This window comes from Lynx canadensis, chromosome A2 (assembly GCF_007474595.2).
Source record: "Lynx canadensis isolate LIC74 chromosome A2, mLynCan4.pri.v2, whole genome shotgun sequence".
NCBI lineage: Eukaryota > Metazoa > Chordata > Mammalia > Carnivora > Felidae > Lynx > Lynx canadensis.
The window spans coordinates 1,955,338-1,970,941 of NC_044304.2; the positions used below are offsets into that span (position 1 = coordinate 1,955,338).

The 15,604-nt window shown below is 49.4% G+C and overlaps 1 protein-coding gene across 6 annotated transcripts in view; it reads right to left on the reverse strand.

The window, feature by feature from the left end:
* LOC115502601 (zinc finger protein 77-like) overlaps positions 1–15,604 on the reverse strand; it is a 135,819-nt gene continuing 120,215 nt past the window's right edge. For 2 of the 6 annotated variants that reach the window (XM_032595497.1, XM_032595499.1), the window contains exons 2-4: positions 5,453–5,579; positions 2,476–2,533; positions 1–2,057 (exon numbers count right to left, since the gene is read on the reverse strand). In XM_032595497.1, coding sequence (XP_032451388.1) covers positions 482–2,057; positions 2,476–2,533; positions 5,453–5,579 — 1,761 coding nt within the window. In that variant the 3' untranslated portion in view covers positions 1–481. Of the gene's footprint in view, positions 2,058–2,475; positions 4,210–5,452; positions 5,769–15,604 lie in introns of those variants that run through there. The other 4 variants (XM_032595496.1, XM_032595501.1, XM_032595495.1 and 1 more) reach the window with 4 other exon arrangements.

A 15,604-nucleotide genomic window follows, 5' to 3' on the forward strand; every position in this document is an offset into this window, starting at 1 on the left:
TGTTCTTGAAGGGATCAGTGATTTGTCAAGATCTCTCCCCAGGGTGTTTCTTCATATGCACTTGAGGAGATGAGAAGAACTTGTATGCCTTCCCACACCTCTTGCATTCATAGGGTTTAGTTGCGCTGTGTGTTTTCAAATGACCTTGAACATTTTGCAGCTAACTGACAACTTTCCCACACTCTATATACTCAAAAGGTCTCTCCCCAACATGTGTCCGTATGTGTACTTCCACAGTGATGGGCACCTGAAGGTATTCCCACACTGCTGACACTCATAGGATCTCTCCCAAGCATGTGTCCTCATATGTGCTCCCAAGTTTCAAGGAGATGTGAAGGCTTTCCCACAGTGTTGACATTTACAGGGTTTTTCCCCAGTGTGTGTCTGCGTATGTATCCATAGATCAGTGTGATACATGAAGGCTCTGATACATTCCTGACATTAATAGGGTTTCACTACCTTGTGTGTGGTCCTGTAATGTTCAGAGGTCGATGTTTCCTGAAAGCTTCCCCTCACCCCTTACATTCCAAGTTTCCACCCCTGCATGATTTCTCACAGTATGTAGTACAAGGGTGCACTTACGACTGAAGGCTTTTCCACAATGCACACATTTATAGCGTTGCTCGCCAGTGTGTGTCCTCACATGGTCTCGTAGGCATGAGTTATACCTGAAGGTTTTCCCACACACCTGACATTCATAGGGTCTCTCCCCTGTGTGTATTGTCACATGTTCTCGCAGATTCCAATGATATCTGAAGGTTTTCCTACACACCTGACATTCATACGGTCTTTCCCCCGTGTGCGTCCTCATATGTTCTCGCAGGCATGACTTATACCTGAACGTTTTCCCACACTCCTGACATTCATAGGGTCTCTCCTCCGTGTGTATCTTCACATGATTTCGCAGATTCCAATGATATCTGAAGGTTTTCCCACACTGCTGACATCCATACGGTCTTTCTCCAGTGTGTCTCCTCATATGCACTCGCAGGTCTGTGTGATTCCGGAAGGCTCTTCCACACTGCTGACATTCAAAGGGCCTTTCCCCAGTGTGCTTCCTCATATGTACTTGCAGGTATGATTGATCCCGAAAGGATCTGCCACACTCCTTACATTCATAGGTTTTCAATGTACTGTGAGTGGTCATGTGACGTTTAATATGACCATACCTCTGGAAAGATTTCCCACATTCCTTACATTCATAGGGTCTTTCCCCAGTGTGTGTCCTCATATGTACTCGCAGGTTTGGGTGATGCCTGAAAGCTTTGCCACACTCCCCACATTCATAGGGTTTCACTACATTGTGTGTGGTCATGTGACATTCAAAATGTAGACGTATCTTGAAAGTTGTCCCACATTCTTTACATTCCCAGGATCCATCCCCTGTAGGTCTTCTCCCAGGTACAAGAAAGGTGTGCTGACCAGGGAAGGCTTTCCCACACAGCTGATATTTATAGGGTTTCTCCCGAGCGTGGGTCCGCACATGTTTTTGCAGGCTTGACTTATACCCGAAGGCTCTCCCACACTCCTGACATTGAGAGGTTCTAGCCCCAGTGTGAGTTCTCATATGACGTGTAAGGAAGGAGTGATATAAGAAGGTTTTCCCACACATGTCACATGTATGGACCCTCTGTACACGGTCATTTTGCACATGACCCTGAAAAGAAGAAATGCAAGTGAAAGCTTTTCCACATTTCCTGCACTCTAGAGATTTTTTACTACTCAGACTCTTTGCATATGTCTCCGATGCTCTCCCGGTGTCCTGACCTTCATAGGATTTCTCTACAAGGTCTGCACCCACCTGAGTGCTGAGGCTTGAGATGGAGCTACAGGCCGGCCCACATTCCTCACAGGGACTAGATTTGAGTCCTGGGTGAGATCTTTGCAGATTCCCTAGGGAAAAACCATCTGTGAAGGTTTCCCTACACTTAGCACATTCACAGGATTTGCCTCCAGTAGGACACCCCTCATGCACAGTAAGACTTGTAATCGAGTTCAGGGTTTCTCCACATTGATCTCCTTCAAAACGTTCACAGACACTCTCCAACAAAGGACTGCTGTTCAAAATAGGAAGACACATGGTAAGGGAATAGTGATTAGAGGTGATCTCTTTAATAATTAATGATCTATTGATGCTTATTAATTATTATTGGACTACATAATGGACATTTTCAATGACTGAGTGTGGTTGTGGCACTGTCTGCATGATTGCAAAATGGTTCAAGCTTACTGTTCTCCTGAGGACTCAAATAGAGTCATAACGTTCAGGGTTTTTTACCTATAGTTTTCCCTGACCATTTTTAACAACGCAATGGTTTTTCAGATGATCAATACCTAGAATGCATTTATAAAAACTTCGTTTTGTGAAAGTTTTGACTACACAATTGTTGCACTAGGTTTACACCTGTTCTCTACTTTCAGGCTAGTCTCACAATCGCCAACATTCCCCATTCCTCCCTTACAAGTGTCACTCACCTCAAAAGCCCTTCCTGCATTTGGGTCAGATCTCCACTGCTGTGAAATTTCTGCTTCTCTACAAACACAGAACGGGAATCATTTTTTGTAAACATTAGTATTTTCTCTTCACTCAGAGGCTCATTCTGCAAAGAATTCCGCTGAGTCTTTGATCCACTCATTTTACCTTCACTGGGAAAAACTACAAGAATTGGGAGCCTAGTTGAATTTCGTAGAAATGACCTGATGCGGAAGGTTAAAAAACAGGCCATATGTCTGCTTCTATTCATATACTGATCCCGAAATGGAAATGAACTTCATGAGGAAGAATGGTCATGGACCAAATTTCTGAGAACCCTTGTGACTTGGGGCTTTGACAATAATAAAGTGTCTGAAATGGCAGCACGTTCATCCACAAATACTTCAAACTAGATGCAGACTAATGTGGAGATAAGAATTATCAGAAGAGCCAAGTAGGAAGGAACTGGACAAGACAAACACATCCACACCCTACCTCTACAGGAAGACAGAAAGACTGGCCACGTGGGCTATGATGGATGAAAAGTCCAACAGGGAGGACAGGTGAATGGCAAACATCACCCTGCTCATACAAAGCCTGAGCCATATTTCTAATGGATGCATCCAAACGCCAATCCCTTCTCCAGAACCTGGTCCAACCGAGGGTTGGCCAGTCTGAGGGCACAGAGGCCTTCGGTGGAGCCTGCCTGAGCTGCTCAGCTGCCATTAGGAGATTAGATGGTGTGTGTGGTTGCTGCCCTGCCCCTGAGAAGAGCTCAACAGGAGGGAGGGTTTGAAGGACAACAAGCAATCTGGAAGATGGGCCTAACTTTCGTCTTCACAGTCATGATGACTGATAATTGTGGGACTTTTTATTATTCATTCATTCATTCATTCATTCACTCACTCATTTTTTGGTAGAAGCATACTGACCTATATATTCGTGTCAGGTGTGCAACATGGGGATTCAACAATTGCATACATTACAAAATGCTCACCATAAAAAGTGTAATTGCTGTCACTATACAAAACTACAAAATTATTGACCATATTCCCTGTCCTCTACTTTTCCTTCCCATGACTTATTCAATAAGTGCAAATCTGTTCTTCTCAATCCCCTCCATGATTTCACCTCTCAATGCCCTTCCAATCTCACAAACACCAATTTGTTCCCTAGAGTTTTAAGTCTTCCTATTTTCTGCTGTTTGTTCATTTTGTCATTTAGATTCCACATATAAGTAAGCTGTTTTGTTTGTCTCTCTGCCTGACTTATTTACTTGGTGTAATACTCTCTAGCTCCATCCATGGTGTCACAAACATCAAGAATTTGTCCCTTTTATATTACTGAGGGACAGTCCCTTGTATGTAGATACCACATCTTCATTATCCATTCATCTGTTGAAGGACTCCTGTGTTGCTAAGGTATCTTGAGCACAGTGAACGTTGGGGTGCACGTATCTTACTGTCCTAGTTTTTACCTTTGGTGAACTACCCACAAGTGAAATTATGGACCATATGGTATTGTTGTGTTTCCTTTTGTTGTGGAAACTCCATACTGTTTGACAAGCTGGCTGCACCCATTGAAATCCCACCAATGAGGCGTTTCCCTTACTCCACATCCTCACCAACACTTGTACTTCCTGTTTCTTTCATACTAGCCATTAGCTCACCTGGTTTTAATTTGCATTTCCTTGAGGATTAGTGATACTGAGCAGCTTTTCATGTGCCAAGAGGCCATCTGTATATTTTCTGTGAGAAAATGTGTATTATGTTCCTCTTTCAATTTTTTATTTTTCCTTTTGTTTCCCTTACCTGAAGGGATGATTCCACAAAAATAATGCTATGGCTGATGTCCACGAATTTAGTGCCTCCATCTTGTCTTAAGACATGTATGGGTTCAAGTCCTACACCGAGGTGTTTAATCCATACTGAGTTTCCTTTCGGGTAAGGGGTACAAAGCTGCCCAGTTTCACCTCCTTGCAGGTAGCTGTCTCATTTTCCCAGCACCACTTATTGAAGAGACAGTCTTTTCCCCATTGTACAGTCTCAGATCCTTCCTTGTAGATTATTTTACCATATAAACTTGGGTTTCTTGGGGCACTTGGGTGGCTCAGTCGGTTGAGCGGCCGGCTTCGGCTCAGGTCATGATCTCACAGTCTGTGAGTTCGAGCCCCACGTAGGGGTCTGTGCTGACAGCTCGGAGCCTGGAGCCTGTTTCGGACTCTGTGTCTCCCTCTCTCTGGCCCTCCCCCGTTCATGCTCTGTCTCTGTCTCTGTCTCAAAAATAAATAAACGTTAAAAAAAATTTTTTTTAACCTGGGTTTCTTTCTGGACTCTCTATTCTGTTGCCTTGATGTTAGTGTCTGGATTTGTGCCAGTACTATACTATTTTGTTGAGTGTAGTTTGAAATCTGGGACTGTTATATCTTCAGCTTTGGTATGCCTTCTCAAAATAGTTTTATTTGGAATCTTTTCTGTTTTCATACAAATTTTAGAATTTCTTGCTCTAGTCCTCTCAAAAATGCTATTCATGAAATGATTGATAGGGATTGCACTGAATATATACAGTGCTTTTCATAGTATAGGCATTTTCAAAAAAATTAGTCCATACAATCCATGATAATGGTATAGCTTTCCCTTTACTGTGTCATGTTCAATGTATTTATTAAATATTTTATACCTACAAGAGTATGGATCTTTCAACTTCCTTGGTTACTTTTTAACATAATATTTTATTGGTTTTGAACTACTTGAAGATGGGTTTGATTTCTTAATTTCTCAGCTATCTTGGTAGTAAATAGAGAAATGCACAGATTCTACAATATTTGTGTTCTGCAACTTTTATAAATTCATTTCTTACTTCTAATACTAATTAGTGAAGCCTTAATGATATTCTATGTACAGTTTCATATAATTTGCAAATATTGACCTTTTCTTCCTCTTCCTGAAAAGACCAGTGAAGGTATGGAGCCATCCTTACCCACAGCAGACAGGTTCCTGCAGGTCTCCAGAATCACATCTTTAAAGAGGTTCCTCTGACCACGATTCAGCAAAGCCCACTCTTCCGGGGTAAAGTTCACAGCCACATCCTCAAAGACCACAGAGGCCTGAAACATACCATACACTCTATTGCTGCAAAGCGCCATTTGCACCCACGTGTGTGGGAGAATGAAGGGTGTGGGTTAGAGAATGAAGGGTGTGGGTGACAGGCAGGGAGCTGACTCCATTCCTAGGACCCCTGAGTCACAACAGAGGGTGAGGACAACAGCTGACATGGACTTACATACACCCAATTTACTGGGTGTGTTATTTATACTGAGACACATCTGAGCAGACCGGTACTGTACAGATTGAAAAGCGAGATATTCACTCGGACAGCACACAAATCGAACACACGTTTGGCCTGCTCAAAGACGATTATGCCTCGTCAGCTCCAAGAACTGGAACCAGAATGTCAGGATGCTGTGGACACTCAGATTCCAGGGCTGCTTGATGGGAGCAGCTCTCGCCCTGGAAGGAACAAGGGCAAGAAGCCTGCTGGAGTCCCCTCTCTTCCGACAGAGGCAGACACGACCCTTTCCCCGGATTAGGTGGGCTCTGGGCACGGACACAGGCCAGGGTCCGGGCGCCTGGCACACCTAATGTGTAAGACGAGTCTGGGGCCTTAAGAAACGTGGAAGTCAGCAGGGCCGCTCCAACATTTAACCCAGGGCCCAGAATTCAAGGAAAAGGGCACCAGAAGGAAGAGTCCCGAAGGGATTGTTGGGGACACAGCCACCCCTCACTTTAACACAAGAGGAAGAATCACAGTGTATAGGCCGCTTTCAGGCACAGGCCTGAGATGGAAAGATACGCAGTGAAGGGCACAGTGAGCACACAGCTGAATGCACATGGGCTCCTGAGTGACCTGCCTCGAAATGGCCACAGGCCCTAACTAACCCCTGCGACTTACAACCGGGCACAGGTCCCACACAGGGAGCATTCCAAAGGTTCTCATGCTCCCTCATGACCCCATAACTGTAGCCCCTCAACACCGCCTCCCGGCAGACTGTCTCTCCTTTGCCATCCTGCCCACTGCTCCCTTGCAGGGTATTCAGTAAACTTCCATCTCCTCCATTCTGTCTTGGGGGAATTCTCTCACCACCTGACCTGCGGGCCTCCCCCTGATCAGGTCACCCCACATTTGATGGCCTTCACAGGGACCCTCTGCTGTATAGGGCTTCGCCTGGGATTTTCTAGGAATTTTCTGGGAGTTTCCCTTGATGGACTGACTCTAGAGTTCTCTGGGCAGCTGACAACCTCCACCTGAGGTTCCTCCTTGGTGAGGATCCCCAGCTCCAGGGGGTGTCTATGGCACTGCCCTTGCCCAAAAGGCTGAGGGATTTCCCCTCTTGCCCTTCAGGGGGATCCCTGACTCCCGCCACTTTCTTTTTGCCCTTTGGCAGGTGCAACCATATTTACTCACCAGGCAGCAAATTTCTCTATCTCAGGGGCTCCCCGGTATGGTCTGTAGGTCTGAGGGTGAACAAGGCTGGACCATTTGGACCTGTAAGGCCAAATGACCCCTTTCCTCTCCTCTCCACTCTGTTCCCAAGGTCTATTCCCAATGAGTGGCACAGGTGGCAATGGCAGCTCAGCCATTGTGAATCCGCACATGTGAAGGACTCAGCTGGGACCTTTTCCTGATGCTGACTGAGTCTCAGCAGCCTTGCTTCTGTCAGATTCCCCCCTTAACTCCTTAGTTCCCATGTATGCAGCTGCCATCTTGATCTACAAGCAAACACATTCCTACACATCTGAGTGCTGACTCCCTCCCTCCTTTTGCATAAGTTCAATGAGAATGTATTCTCCTTGTAACAGGACACCATTGGACACATTGGTTATTTTACTAAGGCTCTGACTGGAATGTTAGATTTGACAGAGACCTGCATAGACTCAGAATAAGCAGACAGCATGAAGGAATTAAGGTAGACGTACTGGAACCAATCAAGCCTCCTGGAAATACTGGCCTGATGCCTTGCTGACAGAGATCCAGCAGCTTTACCAGGTGAGTAAAGAAAGTCAACACCAGGCAGGTGCAGGAAACCTCAGGATAGTTTGGGGACCTTGAGAAGAGGAAATCACATAAATCTACAGGTCTTGAAGACAAGTCTAATGAAAATATTTGAGGGGCACCTGGGTGGCTCAGTCGGCTAAGCGTCCGACTTTGACTCAGGTCACGATCACACGGTTTGTGGGTTCAAGCCCCATATCGGGCTCTGTGCTGACAGCTCAGAGCCTGGAGCCTGTTTCGGATTCTGTTTCCCTCTCTCTCTGCTCCTCCCCTGCTCATGCTCTCACTCTCTCTCTCTAAAATAAACATTTAAAAAAAATTAAAAAAATATATATATATAAAGAAAGAAAATATTTGACTTGTCTTCTGGCCTCAAGGGGCTATTAAAAGTTCAATCTAGAAATTCCTTATAAAATTTTTTTTTAATTTTTTTTTTCAACGTTTATTTATTTTTGGGACAGAGAGAGACAGAGCATGAACGGGGGAGGGGCAGAGAGAGAGGGAGACACAGAATCGGAAACAGGCTCCAGGCTCTGAGCTATCAGCCCAGAGCCCGACGCGGGGCTCGAACTCACGGACCGCGAGATCGTGACCTGGCTGAAGTCGGACGCTTAACCGACTGCGCCACCCAGGCGCCCCCCTTATAAAATTTTTAAGCAAACCAAGCTCTCAAAAAGAAAGAAAGAAAAAAAAACAAACCCTGAAATGGGCAATCACTGTTCTTGCTGAACTTTTGTAAGTAAGTAGGCCATTTTGTTAAAACTGGACTTGTTTTACAAATGAATTGTTCTTGATTTGGCTATCTCTGGAAATAAGAGTGAATGCAGAGAGAAAAAAATTATGTTTCAGTAACACATTTTTGTAGGTATTAGACTTTGATACTATTTCTTAGAAACCAGACTAGGTCCTGAATTCGTCTGGTTTCCTCAAATTTCTGGCTACTGTTCTCCAAACTAGGGTTCCCATCACCCATTCTCTTGAGTTAAAGTCATTAAAAACCAATCTGCCCGTTTTCCTCAAGTCCTGAAAACCGATCCTGAACAACTTGAGGTCAGCTTCAGAAACCACCGTACAGCTCACGTAGACACAATCTCCATGCTTGTGTCTCTAGAGGGATAATGACAGGACCCCATGGACACAGGATTTTGTGATCAGCTGGAAAATGGGAAGGACTCCCCAACAACTGCATGACTCAACTATCACCTTGACCAATCCTGTGTGACTGGGATCTCAAAATCGCTCCTTAAACCACAGCGTACCCCACTCCATACGCTTAATACGGACTTGTGGGAATAACGGATGGGATCACATTCCCTATCTTGGACTGGAGGATGCACTTGGGGATGCTCTTATCTCCCAGGACAAGTATCTCCCACTTGCCATCGATTCCCATAATGAGGATATAGTTAAGGGGAGACATCAGTCGCCCCTGATTTAGGCAAGTGGCTGTCCACACGGCAAGTGCCGCAGAGCGGTGGCAGAGACAGGGACACCAGGACACGTGGGGCCAGGGAAGACTGGTTTTCTAAAGGGTAAAAGGGATCATCAGATTCACGGACAATAACCGAGTCTGGTGGATTTAACTGGAAACAAGAGGAACACACGGACAGAAAGTTCCAGCACGTGTGATCAGACCTGAGCGATGGAGGAGTTTTCCCACAGAACAAAAGACGGTTGTCTACACAGGAAGAGACGGGGAAGGACAAGTCTACTGACAACGTGAAGGGTGCATCCACGCAGACAACCCAGAGAAAGGATACACCCTGACGTGGAGAAAACACAGCAGGCAGAAATGAAACAGACACATGTCCAGGACGTGAAGGAAACAGACCATCAGGAAGCAGACACGTGAGATACAGGAGACAACACGCTGGAAACGCTTCCACAGAAGAGGAAACCCACACGTGAGAAATGCTCAGCCCTGGAGGAATCAGATAAACCAACGTGTGACGTCCAGGAGACCCCGTGTCACACACTCGAGCTGGACGCCATGAAGTCGCAAGTGAGGGGACCCAAAACTGACACGTGGTTCACACTCCGCACCCCGTTTCCTGCTAACGTGTAACTTACAAGCTACAACATGCAATGTCCCCCCAGCGCAGAAGGACTTACGAGGCACTTACCCTGGAGACAAGACCACACTGCCGGCAGCAGCAAAGCCCACAAAAGGAAAACATGAACTGGAGACCCCACGCCCCACCATCCCGGGACGGAGGGCTTCACCGGACACACTGAGTCGCAAGCACCCGCCCGAGAGACACAGACGAGCCCTGGGCAGCCACACATCACGGTGGCACTGCTGACATTCCCCTCTCGCACCGCAACAGAGATCAGGTCGAGTGACGCCTGCTGGGGGGTGACGACACGGAAAGCTGCCAGCACAAAGAGGTATGGCCAAGGGACAAAAGTCCTAAGTGTCACCCACACTGGATTCCCAGGGCAGCGAGAGCCTCTCCAGGAACAACGGGCCGAGCACCAGAGCAGGAGCCGCTCAGATTGGTCACCCACGGCGCCCACACCACACATGACACCCCAGTGCAGAGGGTGACACCCAGTCCCCCCATGAGCGCCAAGCTCTCCCTGCTGACACCGGTCCTCTGGGATGGAAGGAGGGGACCAGAGACCCCTGGGGACTGAACTCTGAGCTCCACATGCCCTGCACCTCCTCCTCTGGGGCCACAATTCTCACCAGAGGGGAAACCCTCCCAGTTTAGGATCTGAACCCTACATGCTCTGTGTTCATGACCCTTCCAACGGCACTTGACCCCGAGGAGCCTTCCCTCAGTCTGACCTGCACAGACTTCCTGTTTCCACAGATCCCACTTAACCCCACAACCCCTTGGACGATGCCAACACCGGTCCTCGGGAGACACCCCAGGGGCGGCCCCAGCCCCTTCCCCACTGGTCCCCACTGATCCCGGGGGCTGGAGGCCACCTGCAGGTGAGCGAGACCCCACCGCACCTTCCCTCGCCTCCCACAAGGCCCAGCTTTGGGGGTGGCCGGTCCCCAGCCCAGAGGAGGCCCCAGCTTCCAGCAACCCGGGTCATCCGAATGACACGGGGACCCCAAGCTGCTGTGTGGACAACCAGGTGCAGCATCACGGCTTCCACCCTGAGGTCAAGGCCACAGTGGGAGGGGCGGCTCTAGGGCCCCTGTGTGGTTTCACAAGAATGGAAGCTGTTTATCCCTTTCAGAGAACAGGGACCTGGTACCGTTAGAATTGAACCCGTCTCAGTTCACAGAATTTGTGTGCGTCTCTGACACCGGCAATTCTCAGGGGACAGATCAGGAAGACAGTTTTCTACCTCTGGACCCTGCATGGAATCGTCACCAGCATTTGGATGAATCCTCTGATGCATGACTCCACCCACCTGCATGAAGGCGTGGAGCCCCCAACCCTCATGGAGAAGGACAGTTCTGTCCTGAGACACTTTTCCCCAGGGGACGCTCTCTGGATAAAGCCCCCAGTAACCCGAGTCAGCAGGGACAGGAACGACCTGACACACTACCCTCTGCCCTGAAGGGGAAGAAAGGAGGCAGAAAGAACTCGGGCATTTTACACCGGCTCAACGTGAGGCTGGCAGAGGACAGAGCCATCAGTACTGAGCTGGACAGGGTGACAGGTCCTGCTCACAGGTGACAGGTGACATGGAGACGCCTACCTGAGCCCTGTGCTCCCAGGAAAACCTCAGTGGAAGGGAAAGGCACTCCCTCCCCCACCCTGTCGGGGTCTGGAAAACAGCAGGCTGCACGAGGGCCCCTCCCCCGTCAGACCAGGAGGAGACTCACAGGAAGTCCCCCTGGTTCACCCACGACAGGGCCACGCGCAGACCCCCCACACCCACACTTTGTGCCTCATCTGTGATCAGCTCAGCTGCTTGTCCCCGTGACCAAGGGGCACAAAATGCTGGCTGGTCCCGCTTTGCTTTGGCTTCTCTCCTTCCTCCAGACCCCTGAATGTGGGCTTGCCCTCATCCTGAGCCACAAAGCCCCTCCTGGGGACAGGGGGACGGGCTGGCCTCAGGGAACCCCAACGTCAGCACCACACCTGCTCTTGCCTGGTTTCTTTCCTTTTATAGGGCCCTTGAGACACTCCAGGATCTTATGCTCAGTGTTCCCCTGTCGATGTAGGTTCCTGGAGATTTCTCTTTTTCCTTGTAATTTCCTGAGATTTTTGTAAGCTGATGGCAACTCACATCCTGGAGACTGTGATCTCAATCAGTTAACCATTTGTTTTTCTCTTTCCTTCATTCTTGGGCGGCTAAAGGTGCCTGAGGAATGTCACACATACCCCACCTGCTGGGAGTGGGGGGGGGGGGGCTGTCTGCTTGTACTGTGCCCACAGCCTCCTTTGTTTCCCACATCAGAGCACAGGACTCAGGTTGGTTGGGTGACAGGTCCACCGTGGGTCCCCCTGGAAGCTCAGCGGGTTAAGGGGGTGCCCAGAAAAGCAATCGTTTTAGGACCCCAGCTCCATTCCGTGATCTACGCCTTTCCGGCTCTATTTGCCCAGTACACCCCTTGCAGAACTTTCTGGTCCCGGTCAGAATTACAAAGAAATGGGAAAAAAAAAAAAAAAAAGAAAACAAAACACCAATCTCAGCCACTTAAGACTTGAAGGGAACAGCAGGTTGCACACTGACAGTCTGCACCAGGCCAGGAAACAGCCAAACCCGTGAAACTCTCCGCGCCGTTTCCAAAATGAGAAGGCCCTGCATTTCTTACCCGAGATCGCAGCCCAGGCCCCCATGCGCGTGCACCTGCTCCCTCAGCGCGCGCTCAGCCCCGGCCCCACGTCCCACACTTACCTCCGCTGGATTCTAACGTCCAAGTCTCAGCCCCCGGGAGCAGCTCCGGCTCCGTGACCGTCACACTGCACGCGTGCTTTCTGGGCACGTCTTCCAGCTCGGTCCGAGCGACCCCACGCCCGCCTAGACTGCCCCCGACAGAGCTCCTCCCCACCCCCACCGCCCCGTCCCCGCTAGGGAGTCGCGGTTTCAGAAGCTATTTCCTGAGGCCGCCTTATGGCTACAAATAGCTTCCTTTATGTGACAACTTACCCGGACAGTCTCTACTGTCCTCCACCGAGGAGCGCAAACTCCTGCTTAGTCAGGTCGTCGCACACGCTCCCCGAATCCCAGGCCTCCCCCCTGCCCTCCCCCAGCCTCCCTTCTCAGTTCCAACCGCCCAGGACCCAGGTGCGGACCCCTGGGGACGGGGACACCCCGCCGCGGCCGCTTCCACCTAGGTCCGGCTGGTCCCATCCGCCCCGCCGGCCCGCGCACTCACCATCTCGGGGCCCGCTCCGCGCCCTCGGGGCGTCCTCCTACGCCGCGCACACCCGCAACCGTGGCAGCGCAGGATCCGACTGCGCCAGCCGCCCCGGCTGAAAGCCACACCCACCGGGCTCTCGCTCGGGCCTGATTGGATGGTGTACAGGCCCCGGATCCTGATTGGGCGATCCTTTAGTCCTTGTAACCTGATTGGATGGGTTCCGAAGATAATCCCCCACAACCCAATTGGACGTTACCAAGCCATCTCGCTTCCTCACCGTGATAGGACAGCCTTCGGCCCTTCCCGTTCTGATTGGAGGGTAGTCCTGGCACCGCCCCCGTGACCACAAATTGGGCAGATCCCCCCAGGCCCCGCCTCCTAGCCCCTGAGTGACAGGCTGGCGGTACACACGTGTCCGATCCCTCTTTGGGGAGGTCTCACTCAGCAGAATGCGCTCCAGGTGGCCTGAGCCGCCTGCCTCCTATTCCGTCCCGAGAATCCGACTCACTTCCTCTGCGGAGCCTCCCTAGTCCAGCGGCGGATGGGACGCGACAAACAAAAGGGCCTGGTGACGCTTGTGTTTCTGGTCCACATCCGATGATGGTGCACCTGTCCGCTGTGTTTAAGGACAGCTCAGTGACGCGGAGCCTGGGTGGCTCAGAGCCTGCAGCCTGCCTGGGACTGTGTGTGTGTCTCTCTCACTGCCCCTCCCCCGCTTGTGCTCTGCCTCTGTCTCTCAAAAATAAAAGAATATTTAAAAAATTAAAATAAAAGAGACAGAAGAAAGCTCACTGATCTGTGACCTCACCTAGGGGGAGATAGGTCTCCCTGGGTTTTGACCTGGCCCTTTGAAAGCGTGAGGCCCCGCCCTCTGAATCAACATCCACTTCTCAGGCCTCAGGGCAATCAAACCTGCCCTGGCGCCTCAGCCAGCAAGGGACATGGGACCCGGTGGTCCCAGCGGCCCACAGCCACAGGTGTGACACGTTACAACACTCAGGTGTGCGTTATATTCTGCAAGGAAAGTCACGGCAGATGCAGTTTGTAATCAGACCCTGTAAATGAGAAATGTAAAAGCTCCATTTCCTTCTTCAGGTGGGTATTGATGTGGGACAGTTATGAGAACATACAAAAAAAGAAAGAAAAAAGAACACTGAGTTTTAGTCTTACAAGTGTGAGCCCTATGGGATGCGAATTATATCTCCATTTTCCTAAACAAATTTAAAGGCCACAATAGCCAGGAAATCATGCCTCCTGGGCACTGTTGAGATACTTCGTGTCTCTGCGGATTTGCCCACTCTGCCTATTTAATGTGACTCACACCATGTGGCCTGTGTGGCTGGTGTCTTCCACGTGGTATAACATTCTCACGATTCGTTCACGTGCATGATGTGTCCGTGCCTCATTCCTTTCTGGGGCTGAATCACCGAATGTCCTGTGTCTACGCAGCACCCTGTTCATCCATCCACACACTGGGGGACACTTGGGACGTTTCCCTCTTTTGCGGGGTCTGCACAGTTTTGCTCCTGGCATTCGTGTGCACACATCTGAGTGTCTGTTTCCGTTTACGTAGGACTGGAACACTTGGGTCACACTGCCGTTCTGTGTTTCACTTTTTGAGGAACCACCAAACGTTTTCCACGTCAGCTGCCCTGACACTCCCACCAGCCAAGCACAGGGTTCCGCTTTCTCCACATCCTGGCCGCCGCTTCTTTTCTGGATTCTGGCTCCTAGCCGTCCTCGTGAGTGGGAAGTGGCATCTCATCGTGGTTCTGACTCGCATCGTCCTGATGGGAGGATCGTTTCATGTGTCTATTAGACATTTGTGCGTCATCTTAAGAGAAATGTCTCTTCAAGGTTTTGCTCCCTTTCTGACGGGGATGAGTTTTTGTTATTCAGATAGGAGTTCTTTGTGTATTCTGCAGGATAAAATCTTATCATACATGCGATTTACAAGGACGTTCTCCCATTTATGGTGTCCATTCAATCTCGATAATGACACCAAAGACTTTGATCTTGCTGAAGCCTCATTTACCTACTTTTTCTTGTGTTCCCTGTGATTATCCTGTCAGTTAAGAAACCTTACCGAATGCAAGTTCATCAAGATTTCTCCCTGAGTTTCTATCACTCTCAGACTATCCAGGACAGGCCCCTTCAGGGCTGGGGATTCTCAACAGAACTGTTTCCGTGGCCTGGAACTGAGAAGCTCTGATAACGCACATGTCCCTAGACAGTTGTTTAATGTGAAAAAACATGAAGTTTATGGTAACTCATTTTCTATCTTAAGTGATGACTTTTGATTCCAATCTGAGTATAATTTGATACTCAATGCTGTCATCATTATGCTTCCAACATAGCAAGCTCTTTGAAATGTTTTTAATTTTTGCTCTTATATTAGAGGGAGAGAAACTGTGAAGAGGGGAAAGGAGCAGAGGGAGAGATAGACAGAATATTAACAGGCTGCACACTCCGTGATGAATCTGAAATGGGCCTCGATCCCATGACCTTGGGATTATGATGTGAGCAGAAATCAAGAGCTGGACGCTCAACCAACTGAGCCACCCAGATGCCCCCCCCCCCACCCACCCCAGACTGTATTTTCTACCCTGTTTACACACATGACCATAACAAGGTTTTCACGTGCCTTGACTCATCGCAGACAAGGAAGTGCCTCATGGGAGGACAGGTGGGGGAAATGAAAGTGCCTTGTCTGAGGGCGAGGTGACATGGTTTCTGCTCAAGGAGAGAAAGCCACAGCCCATTACTGAGTGCCAGGCCAGATTCCGCTGCCTGAGGCTGTGTTT